At 31.2% G+C, this 19,689-nt stretch overlaps 2 protein-coding genes across 5 annotated transcripts; one reads left to right on the forward strand and one right to left on the reverse strand.

Moving 5' to 3' along the window:
• Window positions 1–7: 7 nt before the first annotated feature.
• Window positions 8–19,567, reverse strand: LOC135139812 (cytoplasmic dynein 2 intermediate chain 2-like). 4 transcript variants are annotated; one of them, XM_064070155.1, is made up of 8 exons: window positions 19,358–19,567; window positions 4,395–4,479; window positions 4,130–4,351; window positions 3,639–4,078; window positions 686–870; window positions 482–636; window positions 231–433; window positions 8–173 (listed from the first exon to the last, which is right to left on the reverse strand). In XM_064070155.1, the coding sequence occupies exons 1-8, from the start codon at window positions 19,375–19,377 to the stop codon at window positions 86–88; spliced, it is 1,398 nt and encodes a 465-aa protein (XP_063926225.1). In that variant the 5' UTR covers window positions 19,378–19,567; the 3' UTR covers window positions 8–85. The 4 variants fall into 4 exon arrangements, with proteins under 4 accessions (XP_063926225.1, XP_063926226.1, XP_063926227.1 ...); XM_064070156.1 differs by lacking the exon at window positions 19,358–19,567 and adding an exon at window positions 4,630–4,715; XM_064070157.1 differs by lacking the exon at window positions 19,358–19,567 and adding an exon at window positions 4,630–4,713 and having other exon boundaries at window positions 4,395–4,504.
• Window positions 4,867–5,823, forward strand: LOC135139814 (protein ARV1). The gene is made up of 4 exons (XM_064070160.1): window positions 4,867–5,021; window positions 5,074–5,193; window positions 5,237–5,408; window positions 5,461–5,823. Exons 1-4 carry the CDS (start codon window positions 4,908–4,910, stop codon window positions 5,802–5,804), a joined length of 750 nt encoding a protein of 249 aa, XP_063926230.1. The 5' UTR covers window positions 4,867–4,907; the 3' UTR covers window positions 5,805–5,823.
• Window positions 19,568–19,689: the final 122 nt, after the last annotated feature.

Raw genomic sequence — 19,689 nt, forward strand, 5'->3', positions numbered from 1 at the left:
TATGCCGTAATATTTGAATATTATATTTGGTTTTCAATGAATAATAATAATTTCAATAAATTAGTACAAAAAAGCGTATTCGTTTTTATGATGCCATGTTACCAAATAAAGCCCAAGGTACCCTCCACATTTGCACATGGCCGTTTTCAGTCCCAACAGCCACAATATTACTCCTAAAAATTAAAACAAAAACAAAAAAATTGTATTGTGTTAAAATCAAACTGATTTACTTTGTCCTATTTATCTCGATTTGTGTCAAAATTTCTGTCTTTACTTTATCTCTGGTGGTTTTCTCAATCGCCTTTCCTTTAACCAACTGGAAAATCTCTATAACCCCATTTTTACCACACCCACACACAATCCTCTCCTCGTACGGAACCCAAGCGACACAATTTAAAGCACTTTTCAAAAAAATCACTTGCGCCGGATCCTCCTACAAAAAACGTCACTAACAACCAGAATTATCAAAAAACACCAGTACTTGTTCAATTAAGTAAATTCTAATTTCCAAATCGGACCCGCTAGTCATGAACATGTCTTTTCGATTTGGCGAAAAACTAATCGAGTTGACTTCGCCCTTATGGGGTTGGTGGTACTTGAACACGGAATCCAGAACAGGAGTCTCCTCTGATTTCCCTATTCATCACAAACAATTAACAGTTAAGACACGATTTTTTTGTCGTACCCGGCAATTTTTTGGTACCGAGTAAAGAACACTGAACCACCCAGCCTCCTTCAGTTCCTACTACAAACATTTCTGGAGAGTGTACAGAAAAGTTGAAACAAGTTATGGCTCTGGTTGCTTTTTTTACAGCTTCTTCTGAAGATAGTTCTGAGGGTTTTGGAAACAGTGGTGACCGAATTTGATGCCTAAAAATACAGAAAAAAATTGGTCTAAAGAGTTTAGACAGTACTTCCCTCGCTGTCGGAAACTTGACGACTGCATGCCTATTGTGTTTTTTTTCTCATTACATTTTTGTAGTGGGAATTTAAAAAAAAATTGCGATGACGTCATCAACATTTTTGCAAGGACACGTATATCAGTTGGGATAGATGTAGTCTAATACTAAGAATAAAATTATTATATTCTCAAATTTTCGGGAAAATGAATTGGGTCGTTTTGAATATTGATTTGTAATAATCAATAAAATAACGAAACAATTTACTCACGTATACGTATCAGAGGCAACTGAAAATCGTGTATGTATAAACATTCTTAATTTAAGATGACAGGCGTAACAGCATACGTGAGAGTCAAACAGAGAAACTGTAAACAAAACGACCATCGGTTTTATTGCTTCGACTTCCGCTTATTATATAAAACATTGGGTTTTATTTTAATTCTTGACGGTGAAATTCACAATTGGTTGATTATAAACATGTCTATTTCACATTCGCGGAACCAAGTGAGCGCATAAAACAAATGCAGGTCTGTAATGTTAAAGTCGATGTAAATAAGCGTGCTACCCTTATGTTTCAACCGAGTTTTTCCTTTAACAAATTTTGTGTCTACCAAATTGGGTTGGTTGGGGTGTAATACTAATAATAAGTGTTGCCTTTAATTTAATCAATAAAATAAATTGACTTCATTAATTTTTTTGAACCACCTCTTAAGAAAATCTAAAAAATATGAATGGAATGATAAATCACAAGTACAAACTCATCATATTTTTTGCATTTTAGACAGGATTTATTCAGCAAAATTTAAGGGTGGCGTCATCAATTTTTTTAGGAGGGATGAACAAATACATTTTGAACAAAAGTTTACCATGCTTATAATAACTTTAAAATATTCCCAAGATTTCAAAGCATTCGGTTTTGTAATTCCTGATTAAATCGATAAAATAAATTCACGCCTTCATTAATTTTTTTGAGTCACCCTGCATATGCAAATCCAAAAATATGAATGGAATGATAAATCACAAGTACAGACTCATCATATTTTGTACATTTTAGATACGATTTATTCGGCAAACTTTTGAGCTGACGTCATCAGTTTTTTGTAGAAGATAACCAAATATATTTTGACTAAAAATTTATTATGCTCTTTATAACCTTAAAACATCTGCAAGATTTCAAAGCATTCGGTTTTGTAGTTCCTGATTAAATCAATAAAATAAATTTACGCATTCATTAATTTTTTTGAGTCACCCTGCATATGCAAATCCAAAAATATGAATGGAATGATAAATCACAAGTACAAACTCACCATATTTTGTACATTTTAGATAGGATTTATTCAGCAAAATTTTGTGGTGACGTCATAAATTTTTTAGGGGGGACGACCAAATACATTTTGATCAAAAATTTACTATGTATATGATAATTTTAAAATATCTTCAAGATTTCGAAGCATTCGGTTTTGTAGTTCCTGAGTAAATCAGTAAAATAAATTTACGCTTTAATTTATTTTCTTGAATCACCCTGTATATGCAAATCCAAAAAATATGAATGGAGTGATAGATCACAAGTACAGACTGGCCATATTTTGTACATTTTAGATATGATTTATTCGGCAAATTTTCGAGCTGACGTCATCAAGTTTTTGGAGGGGATAAGCAAATATATTTTGACTAAACATTTATTATGCTCTTTATAACCTTAAAACATGTGCAAGATGTCAGAGCATTCCGTTTTGTAGTTCCTGATTAAATCAATAAAATATATTTACGCATTCATTAATTTTTTTGAGTCGCTCTGTATATGCAAATCCAAAAAATATGAATGGAGTGATAAATGACAAGTACAGACTCATCATATTTTGTACATTTTAGATATGATTTATTCCACAAACTTTTGAGCTGACGTCATCAAGTTTTTGGAGGGCATAAGCAAATATTTTTTGACTAAAGATTTATGATGCTCTTTATAGCCTTAAAACATCTGCAACATTTCAAAGCATTCTGGTTAGCAGATTAAAAATTAAATTTCAAAATGTTGTTTTATAATTTTGATTTTTTTTCCAAAAATCTGGACGTTTCGGGTGAAAAGTCGATTCGGAGTTGTAAACTACATGTGTAAGACTATGTTATTTTATACAATTGAAAACCCATTTACTATGTACAATTTTGAAGTGACGTCATCGCATTAGTGGTGGGGATGATTAGACAAATTTTGGTTAGCGTTTTACCATCTACATGATATTCTTAATATAAGTACAAAATTTCACAACAATCGGTCGAGTACTTTCGGAGATTATCTGTCTAATAAAAATCCGGGACGGCAGACAGACGGACGGACAGACGGACAGACAGACGGAAATGGGGGACCTATTTCTTCGTCTTCTCGGGGTCAAAAAAGCAAAAAGTTCTTCCAGAATGGGCCCCGTTTTGTTGTCACACTGACCCTAACATTCCCTGTGCTATGACCAACAACACACACCTGCCGCTCTACGGATAGCCTATCCTGAAACAGCGTGACGTGTGTCTGACTGAACCATTCAGCGGTACTTTCTACCACAGATCCGGGGACCTTCCACAAGGTTAGTGAGTTATGAAAACTCTGTACGTACCCTCGTAGGTTAGGCTTGGAAGAACCAAGGACAAGTCTAACACCACCCGTATATCTACTTACACCCAGACGTTGAACGGTAGTGAGATGTAACAATTACCACAATCAGTACCAACTTAACAACTTACCTTTCTTTCAAACTTAACCCAAACTCAACTGGGCTAAAATTCCACAATGATAAAAGCCCGTCGAGACCAGCTGACGCCAAAAGTACGAGTTTCACGGAATTAATATCAGCAATCCACGACAGTTGGGTTATACCATCTCCATGACCGTCAACTTTGGCCACAATTTGCTCATCATCTCTTTGTATATTCCACACAACAATGCCGCCTGAGAATAACCCAGCGGCCACTATAGCCGGAAGCACTGAATGAAATCGGAGATCCGCGACGCACGATTCCGTCGTCAATTTCATTCTGGGTGCTTCTGGTAAATTATCATCGTTATCCAACGTGTAAAAAACCACCACGCCTTCATGGTAACACCACGAGTTGTGTTTATAGGTGTAGGCAACCCCCAGAGTTTTGTTAGTGGAGTTCCAGGACAACGCCGAAACGTGGCAACCCTTATAAAAGCACAATTTTTATTTTTGTCTAACCTGAAGACACCAACTTACAACTGCTGCGTCTTTAGCATGCGTTGACACGTCCAGCGTTTGCACCAGTCGACAATTGGCATCTGAGTTATCAGTCGATAGTTTATAGCCCCTGAACGCCCGCGAGTGGGCATTATCATCCAACTCCTTCTTAACACTAGGGTAGATTTTTTTCAACCACGCCGCTAGTTTCTCTTCGTCGACTTCGCAAGTGGGGGCTGACGCTTGACTTTCGGTTTGAACCTAAATTACTAGTGTCATAGTGGAAACGAAAACACGAACTTACCTCAATGTCTTTCTTGTCAGACGTGTTCGTATCCATGTCCGTTTTCGTGTACTCGGTTGTCTGAGTGGAGCCAACCAGAGACACCCTAGAAAAAGTTTCAAGTAGTTGCGCTAAAACGTAAAATTGTCACTGCGTGATACTTTTTGACTTTCCAACGCGACTCAAAACCGACGCATTCGTTGTGTTTGAGCCCGAACATGGTGACAAGAGTCTGAAAATCGATATGGGGGCTCACCTTGTTTAAATTTGGTTACTAGGCAACGCTGACAGTCACTGACAGTCAGGGCGACAACACGAACACGGACAAGCTTAAAACTATAGTTATAAATTTGTATCTTTATTATTAATGCGTAATTCAAGATCTATCACCTTAAAAAATAATGGTAATAAACACGTAATAAAGTTACAAAATTGGATCGATTACACACTTTTATTAATTATCAATTATGTTGGTAGCACTGCAGTACTAAGTGAGGTTATGCCACTCTCTTGTTTACAAAAATATTGAAAAAAATGTTCGAAAACGCCCCCGAAAAAGACAAGTGCTACATTTGCGTGAACTGCGGTAAGAAAGTGAAGAGTTTGTTCAAGAAATACAGCGCGAGCGTGCTAAAATTAACCGATTGTGTAAATATACATGTTTTTCGAAATTCCTTCTCTTACGACCGCTTTTCATCAGGAAAGCTGCCATAACGTAGCCGACAAGTACGTAGAGTACGATGTTGTGATAATTATCATCGATTTAGTGCTTCTGCAGAAAACGGCGTACCGACATGTCTTATTTAACGTTGATTTTAAGGTAAGGCGGCTCATTTTTTCGTTCGATTATTCACGACTTGTAGAATTTCTGGAAACTCTCTGTGATTCTTCTGTTAATGGAAGCGTACTCCGAACTCATGCGAAGTTCGCCTGAACGGGTCATAAAAACCAACGAAGATGAGAAACCGTTTTTGAACGAGTTTAACGAAATGGCGGACTTTTTGTTCTACAAATTGAGTCTCAACGTAGCTATAAGTATTGTTTCTATGTAGCATTGTTTATTTCAGAATTGAAACGTCTGTTGTAGAAACCAGCTGTTTTATGTTGGTTTTGTACTTCCTGACAAAAATGTATTGCAAAGTCTTAAGGAGAGATGTGATTGATTTTGTGTCAGTTTGGAAGACTTTGACCATATCTAGTTTTGGTACGTTTCTGCTTCTACCGTCGCTTATGTGGGACACTAGCGTCCAAGAATTCCATCTCTGTGTTGTGTCCTTGTACACCACAATGTCGCAACTTTTGGCATACACGGCTCTTTGCAACTGCCAAAAGTTCTGGAGCATCATCACCATCTTCAGCGCCTATTATTGCAAAACGTTCTGTTTCGACTTTTTAGACGCAGTGTACACAAACATTGTAAACAATATTTAAAATAAATCTAGAACGCGTCTTTCGTTTCACTAATTGTCACCCAAAATGGCCAAAGACAGCGTTAATCCGCCCTTCACCAACGGGTACTGGATCTGGGATGACCACGTCAACAGTCTCGCGTTTATAAGGTACACGCAAATGTTTTGAGCCTATGGACGGGTCATTTTTGCCTGCCCTCACCGAAGAAGGCGGTCCAAATCCTTCAAGGGCAGAATTTGTAGGTAGGCTCAAACTACAACGAAATTTACATTTGGTAAGAAGTATTTATGGCTCACACCAGTTCTCTCGAATTTGTCGGAGAAGATTTAGCAGGTAGTTATTCCCATAAAATAATGGTCACTTTCGTTCGTGAGTAACGATGGTCCGGACAGGAATTATTTTGCTTTCTAACATCTTTCGACCGTATTTTCCGTATAAAAAATTTCATCACTTTTTCCAATAAAATACTCTTAAATGTTCATAATAAATAAATAAAAAACGATATTGTTGAGTGTCCCCTCTAAAAAATTTATGACGTCACCTCAAAATTTTGCAGAATAAATCCTGTCTTAAATGTATAAAATATGATGAGTTTTTATACTAGTGATTTATCACTGCATTAATATTTTTTAGATTTGGTTATACAGGGTGTCTCATAAAAGTTAATGACTGAGTCAATTTATTTTATTGAAGAAATCAAGAATAGCAAAATTGAATACTTTGAAATATTGTAGATGTTTTGAAGTTTTTGTAAGCATGGTAACTTTTTCGAAAATTTGATTAATATGCGCAAAATCAAAAATCAGAAAAAATGAAATTCACAAATGCAAAAAACAGAAAATCGAAAAATACGAATCGTAAAAATCAAAAAAATAAAATGGCTAATTAAAAATCGAAAATTCAAAAATTGAAAAACGGGAAAACCAAAAAATCGAAAAGTAATATTGAAAATTAAAAAAATCAAAAACAAAAATAAAAAAAAATCGGAAATTAAAATAATCAATATATATGAAGTAGAAAAAATTTGCAAAGCCTAAAAACTGAAACGAACAGAAAAATCGAAAAAGTGGAAAATCGAAAATCTGAATAAAGAAAATTGGAAAATCGAAAACCAAAAAATCGGGAAGTAACAAAATTGAAGTCTAACAGTTGAGAATAGAAAAATTGAAAAACCGAAAATTATAAAAATCGACAATGGACAAACTGAAAATCGCAAAATTTAAATTGAAAAATTGATCACGGAAAAATCGATGAATTGAAAAATCGAAAATTCGACTACTCAAATTTTCCAAAAATCTAAAAATCATAAAACTGAAAAATCCAAAATTCTAATGATCGAAAGTCTGAAAACTGAAAATCGAAAGTTCTGAAAAGCGGAAAATAGAATATCGAAAAATTTAAAAGAAAGAAAATTGAAGTCTAAAAACCGAAGAATGGAAAAATTAAAAATCAAAACCGAAAAATTCAAGGATTTAAAAAGAAAATCGAAAAATCAAAAATCTGAAATTGAAACTCGAAAATTTGGAAAATCGAAAAGTAAAAAAATTGAAGTCTAAAAGCTGAAAAATGGAAAACTGAACAATCGAAAATCCGAAAATCAAATATCGAAAAATCGAAAAGCCGAAAATCGAAAATTTGATAAATCAGATATGCGAAAAACAGAAAATCTGAAAATACAAAACTGGAAAATCAAAAATCCAAAAATGGAAAAACCGAAAATCGAAAATTCAATGAATCTAATACGTAGGTCGATCGAAAAACTGGAAATTCACAAATCTGAAAAATCGAAACTTTGCAAGATTGAAAAACCGAGAATTGAAAAATCAAAAATCGAAAAATAGGAAAACCGAAAATTCATAATATTGAAAACTCTAAAAGTCGACAATTCAAAAATCAAAAAATTGGAAAGTAAAATAATCGAAAAATCGAAAAGTAAACAAATTGCAAAGCCTAAAAACTGACGAACAGAAAAATCGAAAAATCGTAAAATCGAAAATTGAAAAACGGGAAAACCAAAAAATCGAAAAGTAATATTGAAAATTAAAAAAATCAAAAACAAAAATAAAAAAATCGGAAATTAAAATAATCAATATACCGGGTGTTTCTTTTATTTGATACAACCCCTGTAAATTTTTTATTTTTAAAGATAAATCTGTAGTTCTTTGAGCAAATTTGTATCATTTTAAAAGATCTAGTGATGGCAACAATTTTTCAACTGTTTTTCAAGCAACTAGATTTTGAAATAAATGGAAAATTTTGAAGATATTTTACTCAATAACTTTTTTATTATTGATTTTAGAATATTGGTTGCTTGTGATTTTTTGTAGTGAAAAAATCAATCTTTCCATTTATGAAAAAATATACCTAGTGTTCCATTAAAAAAAATAAGTTGACGTCATTTCCGGTTCTACCGCCAGTGATAATAAAAATGTGTGCTTACCATCATATAAATCTTTGAGAATGATACAAATTTGGTTAAAGAACTACGGGTTTATCTTCAAGAATAAAAAAGTTATAGGGGTTGTATCAAATAAAAGAAACACCCTGTATATGAAGTAGAAAAAATTGCAAAGCCTAAAAACTGAAACGAACAGAAAAATCGAAAAAGCAAAAAATTGGAAAAACAAAAATTCGAAAAATCTAAAATCGAAAAAGTGGAAAATCGAAAATCTGAATAAAGAAACTTGGAAATTCTGAAAATTGGAAAATCGAAAACCAAAAAATCGGGAAGTAACAACATTGAAGTCTAACAGTTGAGAATAGAAAAATTGAAAAACCGAAAATTATAAAAATCGACAATGGACAAATTGAAAATCGCAAAATTTAAATTGAAAAATTGATCACGGAAAAATCGATGAATTGAAAAATCGAAAATTCGACTACTCAAATTTTCCAAAAATCGAAAAATCATAAAACTGAAAAATCCAAAATTCTAATGATCGAAAGTCTCAAAACTGAAAATCGAAAATTCTGAAAAGCGGAAAATAGAATATCGAAAAATTTAAAAGAAAGAAAATTGAAGTCTAAAAACCGAAGAATGGAAAAATTAAAAATCAAAATCGAAAAATTCAAAGATTTAAAAAGAAAATCGAAAAATCAAAAATCTGAAAATTGAAACTCGAAAATTTGGAAAATCGAAAAGTAAAAAAATTGAAGTCTAAAAGCTGAAAAATGGAAAACTGAACAATCGAAAATCCGAAAATCAAATATCGAAAAATCGAAAAGCCGAAAATCGAAAATTTGATAAATCAGATATGCGAAAAACAGAAAATCTGAAAATACAAAACTGGAAAATCAAAAATCTAAAAATGGAAAAACCGAAAATCGAAAATTCAATGAATCTAATACGTAGGTCGATCGAAAAACTGGAAATTCACAAATCTGAAAAATCGAAACTTTGCAAGATTGAAAAACCGAGAATTGAAAAATCAAAAAACCGAAAAATGGAAAAATCAAAAATCGAAAAATAGGAAAACCGAAAATTCATAATATTGAAAACTCTAAAAGTCGACAATTCAAAAATCAAAAAATTGGAAAGTAAAATAATCGAAAAATCGAAAAGTAAACAAATTGCGAAGCCTAAAAACTGACGAACAGAAAAATCGAAAAATCGTAAAATCAAAAAGTGGAAAATCGAAAACTGGAAATTGAAAAATCGAAAAATCGAAAATCGGAATATCGAGAATCGACAAATTAAAAAACCGAAAAATCGAAAAATTAAAAAATCGGAAATCGAAAAATGAAAAAAAAAAACAATTCAAAAATCGAATAATCCAAAACTAAAAAAATAGAAAAGTGGAAAAGTAAAAATTGCAAAGTCTCAAAACTGACGAACAGAAAAATCGAAAAATCAAAAAAAATCGAAAAATATCTAAAAATGGAAAAACCGAAAAATCTAAAATCGAAAACTCGAAAAATCGAAAATTCGATGAAACAAATACTCGAAAAAGCGAAAAGTAATAAAAATTGCAAGGCCTAAAAATTGAAAAATCAAAAAATCGGAAAAATGAAAATCGAAAAAACGACGATCGAAAAAAAATAAAAAAATCGAAAAGTGGAAAATCGGAAAGTAACAAAATTGAAATCTAAAAGCTGAAGAAGGGAAAATTCTAAAAAGCAACAATCGAAAAAAGTAAAATTAAAAATTGAAAATTTGAAAAATGGAAAATCGAAAACTTTTGAAGATTTTGAAAAATCGCAAAAATGATAATCGAAAAATCGAAATGCTAAAAAATCGAAAATTCGATTAATCAATATTCTAAAAATCGAAAAAACGGACACAAATCCACAAATCTGAAAAATCGAAAATCGAAATATGAAAAATTAAAAAACCGTAAAAAATTGAAAAATCCCAAATCGATAAATGGAAAAACCGAAAATTCAAAAATCAAACTATCGGAAAGTAAAATAATCGAAAAATGGAAAAATAAAACAAATTGCAGAACCATAAAAACTGAAACAAACAGAAAAATCTAAAAACCACAAAAGCGGAAAAACGAAAATCGAAAAATCGCAAATCGAAAAATCGTAAAATCAGAAAATGGAAAATCGAATAATCGAAAGTTGAAAAATCGAAGGTCAAAAAATAAAACAACCGAAAAATGGAAAATTTAATGATTAATGGAAAATCGAAAAATCGAGAACAGAAGAATTAAAAAACCGGAAAATTGAAAAATCGAGAATTCAAAAATCAAAAAAATCGGAAAGTAAAATATAATCAAAAAATGCAAAAAAATTGCAAAGTCTAAAAGCTGACGAACAGAAAAATCCAAAAATCTAAAAATGGAAAGACGAAAAATCGAAAATTGAAAGAATGGCAAATCAAAAAATCGAAACATCGAAAAATCAAAAAAACGAAAAATTAAAAAATCGAAAAACGAAAAAACTGAAAACTCGAAAATTCAAAATACCGCAAACTTGAGAAATCAGAAAATTGGAAAGTAATAAAATCGAAAAGTTGATAGAAAAATGGAAACTGAAAAATCTAATTCTATGAAACTGTTGGTCGATAAAACGAAAAATCGAAAATCGAAGTGACCTTTTTTTGAGACAGGCTGTATAAGTAAATCTAAAAAATATTACTGCAATGATAAATCACAGGTATAGACTCATCATATCAAATTTTACGATGACGTCATGCATTTTTTGGCGAGGATAAGCAAATACATTTTGATCGTGGCTTTGAAAGTATTCTTCGACTTTCGTTCCATTTCAAAATTTACTCTTTGTATATTTCAGTGGTCACAACGAGTTCACTAACTACGCTGAAGTATGCGAAGATCAAATTTGTCACCGAAAAGATGTCGGAAATAATAAATTATCCTATCGTTCGAAGAACGTTCGGTCCGGTGTTATACCTCGACCCAAGAGAGACCGCAGTAAAGGATAACAAATGGAACGGATAAAATAAAGCGTCAAATATGATTGATAAACTTTAAACCAAAATTATGAAGTTTATAAACTGAACATTTTTTTTGCTTTTTGAAATGTAATACACTTCAAAAAATGTCCGTGACTTACTTTAATGTGAATTTTATAACTATGGTCGACACAATTAGACCTAATATTAGTGTGATTTTGAGCATATTCTCGATGTTATTAGAGCAGGACAGGTTTTTTTTTTCTAACTAATTGACAAGATTTCTATGTATTCAGTTTTGCAATTCTTGATTTCTTCAATAAAATAAATTGACTCAGTCATTATTTTTTTTGAGTCATCCTGTATGTATAAACAAATCCAAAAAATATTAATGGAATGGTAAATCAAAAAGTATAGACTCATCATATTCTGAACATGTTAGATAGGGTATTTATAAAATTAAAACTAATTTAGAGTAAGTATTTATAAAATTAAAACTAATTTAGGGTAAGAATTTGGTCAACACGTAAATTTCGTTGTAGTTTGAGCCTACCTACAAATTCTGCCCTTGGACGAATTGGACCGCCTCCTTCGGTGACGACAGGCAAAAATGATCCGCCCATAGGCTCAAAACATTTGCGTGCGATTGTACAACCCCTTCATTCCACACGCAATCTAACCCTTCTCAGCCGAGACGTGAAAGAAGTAGCTCCAGGACTCCCAGCCCTCGGAACCGGTGGCCAACCCAGCAAGAAGGACCTACGAGGAACGATCCGGTTCAAAGACACCGTAGACAACTTGGGTTTGGTGCGTACTTATCATCCTAAGACCCCTCATAAAGCAAAATTCAGGCACAATTCCGGCGCCAGTACCAACGCAGAGTCAAACCCACCGAGCCCAACATCGTGACCCTGCAGGACATCAAAGACGTGGCGATTTTTACAGCCGAGCGCACCGACCTTACTCCAGAGTTCATCCAGTTTTTACACACGCGAAGAATGGACGAGTTCCTGCGGGCTTTGATCGTGTACTTCCAGTTCTACTTTCAGGTGTGGGACAACCTGATTTTGAGACGCGAGGAAGCCAAGAGGAAGCTGCGACAACCCATCGTTACAGTCCTGGAGGACGTGGTACGGGATAACCTGGCGGATTTACGTAGCATGGTAGCCAGGAACTACGGGTACATCATCCTGGGGTTCAACGACACGTTCAGGTATTACCACATGAGCAACCGGAACAACGTGTCTCTGTCGGACAAAGACCGGCATCTACACGAGTGCTTACTGAGCATCGCTGTCAGAATAGTCTGGATCGCGTTATTAAGGAAAAATTTCACCGTGATAGGTACAATCGCACGCAAATGTTTTGAGCCTATGGGCGGATCATTTTTGCCTGTCGTCACCGAAGGAGACGGTCCAAATCGTCCAAGGGCAAAATTTGTAGCCACGATCAAAATGTATTTGCTTATCTTCGCCAAAAAATGCATGACGTCATCGTAAAATTTGATATGATGAGTCTATACCTGTGATTTATCATTGCAGTAATATTTTTTAGATTTACTTATACAGCCTGTCTCAAAAAAAGGTCGCTTCGATTTTCCATTTTTCGTTTTTTCGACCAACAGTTTCATCGAATTAGATTTTTCAGTTTCCATTTTTCTATCAACTTTCCAATTTTCTGATTTTTCAAGTTTGCGGTATTTTGAATTTTCGAGTTTTCAGTTTTTTCGTTTTTCGATTTTTTAATTTTTCGTTTTTTTGATTTTTCGATGTTTCGATTTTTTGATTTGCCATTCTTTCAATTTTCGATTTTTCGTCTTTCCATTTTTAGATTTTTGGATTTTTCTGTTCGTCAGCTTTTAGACTTTGCAATTTTTTTGCATTTTTCGATTATATTTTACTTTCCGATTTTTTTGATTTTTGAATTCTCGATTTTTCAATTTTCCGGTTTTTTAATTATTCTATTCTCGATTTTTCGATTTTCCATTAATCATTAAATTTTCCATTTTTCGGTTGTTTTATTTTTCGACCTTCGATTTTTCAACTTTCGATTATTCGATTTTCCATTTTTTGATTTTACGATTTTTCGATTTGCGATTTTTCGATTTTCGTTTTTCCGCTTTTCTGTTTGTTTCAGTTTTTATGGTTCTGCAATTTGTTTTATTTTTCCATTTTTCGATTATTTTACTTTCCGATAGTTTGATTTTTGAATTTTTTTTATTTCGATTTTCGATTTTTCAGATTTGTGGATTTGTGTCCGTTTTCTCGATTTTTAGAATATTGATTAATCGAATTTTCGATTTTTGAGCATTTCGATTTTTCGATTATCATTTTTACGATTTTTCAAAATCTCGATATTCGAGTTTTCGATTTTCCATTTTTCAAATTTTCAATTTTTAATTTTGCTTTTTTCGATTGTTGCTTTTTAGAATTTTCCCTTCTTCAGCTTTTAGATTTCAATTTTGTCACTTTCCGATTTTCCACTTTTCGATTTTTTTATTTTTTTTCGATCGTCGTTCTTTCGATTTTCATTTTTCCGATTTTTTGATTTTTCAATTTTTAGGCCTTGCAATTTTTTTTACTTTTCGCTTTTTCGAGTATTTGTTTCATCGAATTTTCGATTTTCGATTTTTCGGTTTTTCCATTTTCCGATTTTCCATTTTTAGATATTTTTCGATTTTTTTGATTTTTCGATTTTTCTGTTCCGTCAGTTTTGAGACTTTGCAATTTTTACTTTTCCACTTTTCTATTATTTTAGTTTTGGATTTTTGAATTTTGGTTTTTTTTTCATTTTTCGATTTCCGATTTTTCGGTTTTTTAATTTGTCGATTCTCGATATTCCGATTTTCGATTTTTCGATTTTCAATTCTTCGATTTTTCAACTTTCGATTATTCGATTTTCCATTTTCTGATTTTACGATTTTTCGATTTGCGATTTTTCGATTTTCGTTTTTCCGCTTTTGTGGTTTTTAGATTTTTCTGTTTGTTTCAGTTTTTATGGTTCTGCAGTTTGTTTTATTTTTCCATTTTTCGATTATTTTACTTTCCGATAGTTTGATTTTTGAATTTTCGGTTTTTCCATTTTTCGATTTGGGATTTTTCAATTTTTCGGTTTTTTAATTTTTCATATTTCTATTTTCGATTTTTCAGATTTGTGGATTTGTGTCCGTTTTCTCGATTTTTGGAATTTCGATTAATCGAATTTTCGATTTTTGAGCATTTTGATTTTTCGATTATCATTTTTACGATTTTTCAAAATCTCGATATTCGAGTTTTCGATTTTCCATTTTTCAAATTTTCAATTTTTAATTTTGCTTTTTTCGATTGTTGCTTTTTAGAATTTTCCCTTCTTCAGCTTTTAGATTTCAATTTTGTCACTTTCCGATTTTCCACTTTTGGATTTTTTTATTTTTTTTCGATCGTCGTTTTTTCGATTTTCGTTTTTCCGATTTTTTGATTTTTCAATTTTTAGGCCTGGCAATTTTTTTTACTTTTCGCTTTTTCGAGTATTTGTTTCATCGAATTTTCGATTTTCGATTTTTCGGTTTTTCCATTTTCCGATTTTCCATTTTTAGATATTTTTCGATTTTTTTTGATTTTTCGATTTTTCTGTTCCGTCAGTTTTGAGACTTTGCAATTTTTACTTTTCCACTTTTCTATTATTTTAGTTTTGGATTATTCGATTTTTGAATTTTGGTTTTTTTCATTTTTCGATTTCCGATTTTTCGGTTTTTTAATTTGTCGATTCTCGATATTCCGATTTTCGATTTTTCGATTTTCCAATCTTCGATTTTTCAATTTCCAGTTTTCGATTTTCCACTTTTTGATTTTACGATTTTTCGATTTTTCTGTTCGTCAGTTTTTAGGCTTTGCAATTTGTTTACTTTTCGATTTTTCGATTATCTTACTTTCCAATTTTTTGATTTTTGAATTGTCGACTTTTAGAGTTTTCAATATTATGAATTTTCGGTTTTCCTATTTTTCGATTTTTGATTTTTCGATGTTTCGATTTTTTGATTTGCCATTCTTTCAATTTTCGATTTTTCGTGTTTCCATTTTTAGATTTTTGGATTTTTCTGTTTGTCAGCTTTTAGACTTCGCAATTTTTTTGCATTTTTCGATTATATTTTACTTTCCGATTTTTTTGATTTTTGAATTCTCGATTTTTCAATTTTCCGGTTTTTTAATTATTCTGTTCTCGATTTTTCGATTTTCCATTAATCATTAAATTTTCCATTTTTCGGTTGTTTTATTTTTCGACCTTCGATTTTTCAACTTTCGATTATTCGATTTTCCATTTTCTGATTTTACGATTTTTCGATTTTCGTTTTTCCGCTTTTGTGGTTTTTAGATTTTTCTGTTTGTTTCAGTTTTTATGGTTCTGCAATTTGTTTTATTTTTCCATTTTTCGATTATTTTACTTTCCGATAGTTTGATTTTTGAATTTTCGGTTTTTCCATTTTTGGATTTGGGATTTTTCAATTTTTCATATTTCGATTTTCGATTTTTCAGATTTGTGGATTTGTGTCCGTTTTCTCGATTTTTAGAATATTGATTAATCGAATTTTCGATTTTTGAGCATTTCGATTTTTCGATTATCATTTTTACGATTTTTCAAAATCTCAATATTCGAGTTTTCGATTTTCCATTTTTCAAATTTTCAATTTTTAATTTTGCTTTTTTCGATTGTTGCTTTTTAGAATTTTCCCTTCTTCAGCTTTTAGATTTCAATTTTGTCACTTTCCGATTTTCCACTTTTCGATTTTTTTATTTTTTTTCGATCGTCGTTTTTTCGATTTTCATTTTTCCGATTTTTTGATTTTTCAATTTTTAGGCCTTTTTTTTTTCGATTTTTCGGTTTTTCCATTTTCCGATTTTCCATTTTTAGATATTTTTCGATTTTTTTTGATTTTTCGATTTTTCTGTTCCGTCAGTTTTGAGACTTTGCAATTTTTACTTTTCCACTTTTCTATTATTTTAGTTTTGGATTATTCGATTTTTGAATTTTGTTTTTTTTTTCATTTTTCGATTTCCGATTTTTCGGTTTTTTAATTTGTCGATTCTCGATATTCCGATTTTCGATTTTCAATTCTTCGATTTTTCAATTTCCAGTTTTCGATTTTCCACTTTTTGATTTTACGATTTTTCGATTTTTCTGTTCGTCAGTTTTTAGGCTTTGCAATTTGTTTACTTTTCGATTTTTCGATTATTTTACTTTCCAATTTTTTGATTTTTGAATTGTCGACTTTTAGAGTTTTCAATATTATGAATTTTCGGTTTTCCTATTTTTCGATTTTTGATTTTTCCATTTTTCGGTTTTTTGATTTTTCAATTCTCGGTTTTTCAATCTTGCAAAGTTTCGATTTTTCAGATTTGTGAATTTCCAGTTTTTCGATCGACCTACATATTAGATTCATTGAATTTTCGATTTTCGGTTTTTCCATTTTTGGATTTTTGATTTTCCAGTTTTGTATTTTCAGATTTTTCTGTTTTTCGCATATCTGATTTATCAAATTTTCGATTTTCGATTTTTCGATATTTGATTTTCGAATTTTCGATTGTTCAGTTTTCCATTTTTCAGCTTTTAGACTTCAATTTTTTTACTTTTCGATTTTCCAAATTTTCAAGTTTCAATTTTCAGATTTTTGATTTTTCGATTTTCTTTTTAAATCTTTGAATTTTTCGGTTTTGATTTTTCGAATTTTTGATTTTTAATTTTTCCATTCTTTCAATTTTCTTTCTTTTAAATTTTTCGATATTCTATTTTCCGCTTTTCAGAATTTTCGATTTTCAGTTTTCAGACTTTCGATTAGAATTTTGGATTTTTCAGTTTTATGATTTTTCGATTTTTAGAAAATTTGAGTAGTCGAATTTTCGATTTTTCAATTAATCGATTTTTCCATGTTCAATTTTTCAATTTAAATTTTGCGATTTTCAATTTGTCCATTGTCGATTTTTATAATTTTCGGTTTTTCAATTTTTCTATTCTCAGCTGTTAGACTTCAATTTTGTTACTTCCCGATTTTTTGATTTTCGATTTTCCAATTTTCAGAATTTCCAAGTTTCTTTATTCAGATTTTCGATTTTCCATTTTTTCGATTTTAGATTTTTCGAATTTTTGTTTTTCCAATTTTTTGCTTTTTCGATTTTTCTGTTCGTTTCAGTTTTTAGGCTTTGCAATTTTTTCTACTTCATATATATTGATTATTTTAATTTCCGATTTTTTTATTTTTGTTTTTGATTTTTTTAATTTTCAATATTACTTTTCGATTTTTTGGTTTTCCCGTTTTTCAATTTTAGATTTTACGATTTTTCGATTTTTCTGTTCGTCAGTTTTTAGGCTTTGCAATTTGTTTACTTTTCGATTTTTCGATTATTTTACTTTCCCATTTTGTGATTTTTGAATTGTCGACTTTTAGAGTTTTCAATATTATGAATTTTCGGTTTTCCTATTTTTCGATTTTTGATTTTTCAATTCTCGGTTTTTCAATCTTGCAAAGTTTCGATTTTTCAGATTTGTGAATTTCCAGTTTTTCGATCGACCTACGTATTAGATTCATTGAATTTTCGATTTTCGGTTTTTCCATTTTTGGATTTTTGATTTTCCAGTTTTGTATTTTCAGATTTTCTGTTTTTCGCATATCTGATTTATCAAATTTTCGATTTTCGGCTTTTCGATTTTTCGATATTTGATTTTCGAATTTTCGATTGTTCAGTTTTCCATTTTTCAGCTTTTAGACTTCAATTTTTTTACTTTTCGATTTTCTAAATTTTCGAGTTTCAATTTTCAGATTTTTGATTTTTCGATTTTCTTTTTAAATCTTTGAATTTTTTGGTTTTGATTTTTCGAATTTTTGATTTTAATTTTTCCATTCGTCGGTTTTTAGACTTCAATTTTCTTTCTTTTAAATTTTTCGATATTCTATTTTCCGCTTTTCAGAATTTTCGATTTTCAGTTTTCAGACTTTCGATCATTAGAATTTTGGATTTTTCAGTTTTATGATTTTTCGATTTTTAGAAAATTTGAGTAGTCGAATTTTCGATTTTTCAATTCATCGATTTTTCCATGTTCAATTTTTCAATTTAAATTTTGCGATTTTCAATTTGTCCATTGTCGATTTTTATAATTTTCGGTTTTTCAATTTTTCTATTCTCAACTGTTAGACTTCAATTTTGTTACTTCCCGATTTTTTGGTTTTCGATTTTCCAATTTTCTTTATTCAGATTTTCGATTTTCCACTTTTTCGATTTTTCTGTTCGTTTCAGTTTTTAGGCTTTTCAATTTTTTTCTACTTTATATATTTTGATTATTTTAATTTCCGATTTTTTTATTTTTGTTTTTGATTTTTTTAATTTTCAATATTACTTTTCGATTTTTTGGTTTTCCCGTTTTTCAATTTTCGATTTTTGAGGTTTGTGAATTTCCACTTTTCGATCGACCTAGGTATTTGATTCATTGAATTTTCCATTTTTTAATTAGCCATTTTATTTTTTTGATTTTTACGATTCGTATTTTTCGATTTTCTGTTTTTTGCATTTGTGAATTTCATTTTTTCCGATTTTTGATTTTGCGCATATGAATCAAATTTTCGAAAAAGTTACCATGCTTACAAAAACTTCAAAACATCTACAATATTTCAAAGTATTCAATTTTGCTATTCTTGATTTCTTCAATAAAATAAATTTACTCAGTCATTAACTTTTTTGAGACACCCTGTATAACCAAATCTAAAAAATATTAATGCAGTGATAAATCACAAGTATAAAAACTCATCATATTTTATACATTTAAGATAGGATTTATTCTGCAAAATTTTGAGGTGACGTCATAAATTTTTTAGAGGGGACACTCGACAATATCGTTTTTTTTTTATTTATTTATTTATTATGAACATTTAAGAGTATTTTATTGGAAAAAGTGATCAAATTTTTTATACGGAACAACTGGTCGAAAGATGTTAGAAAGCAAAATAATTCCTGTCCGGACCATCGTTACTCACGAACGAAAGTGACCATTATTTTATGGGAACAACTACCTGCTAAATCTTCTCCGACAAATTCGAGAGAACTGGTGTGAGCTATAAATATTTCTTACCAAATGTAAATTTCGTTGTAGTTTGAGCCTACCTACAAATTCTGCCCTTGAAGGATTTGGACCGCCTTCTTCGGTGAGGGCAGGCAAAAACGATCCGCCCATCAAATTACGATCAAATTACACTAAAATTTGAGACACCATTTTGTAGAAATCGAGCTTAATCGGATATTTCGCACTGAAGTGTTCAATATAATGAGTCGCTTGCGGCAGGCCACGTTCCAAACTAACGCGTTAGAAGATCGCGTTCTTCTCGGCAAAGCGTACACTCCAGAAAAAAAATTAAAACACCGATCTCCCGCCATCCAGGAGCTCATTTTCGACAACCACTGCTACAAAATGCTTGCCATTGGTCTGCTCCTAGTCAAACCGTGCGTACTCGCTTTACCCCCCACCAAAACTAACCCAGTTTCGCAGAGTCGAGGAACGCGTAGCCTACTTAGAAGTAGCGTACAC

The sequence above is a fragment of the Zophobas morio genome, unplaced genomic scaffold (genome assembly GCF_036711695.1).
Source record: "Zophobas morio isolate AGI-343-1 ecotype UQ-CSIRO unplaced genomic scaffold, CSIRO_AGI_Zmor_V1 ptg000033l, whole genome shotgun sequence".
In the NCBI taxonomy this organism is placed as follows: Eukaryota; Metazoa; Arthropoda; class Insecta; order Coleoptera; family Tenebrionidae; genus Zophobas; species Zophobas morio.

Excerpts from the sequence above, each read along its gene's own strand:
- LOC135139812 (XM_064070154.1), bottom strand. The coding sequence starts at position 4,593 with ATGTTCGGGCTCAAACACAACGAATGCGTCGGTTTTGAGTCGCGTTGG. Across the intron at positions 4,480-4,534 it reads TCGCGTTGGAAAGTCAAAAA|GGTGTCTCTGGTTGGCTCCA; the intron begins GTATCACGCAGT and ends AACTTTTTCTAG. Across the intron at positions 871-3,638 it reads GGGTTAAGTTTGAAAGAAAG|GCATCAAATTCGGTCACCAC; the intron begins GTAAGTTGTTAA and ends CTGTATTTTTAG.
- LOC135139814 (XM_064070160.1), top strand. The coding sequence starts at position 4,908 with ATGTTCGAAAACGCCCCCGAAAAAGACAAGTGCTACATTTGCGTGAAC. Across the intron at positions 5,194-5,236 it reads TATTTAACGTTGATTTTAAG|AATTTCTGGAAACTCTCTGT; the intron begins GTAAGGCGGCTC and ends CACGACTTGTAG. Across the intron at positions 5,409-5,460 it reads GAGTCTCAACGTAGCTATAA|AAACCAGCTGTTTTATGTTG; the intron begins GTATTGTTTCTA and ends CGTCTGTTGTAG.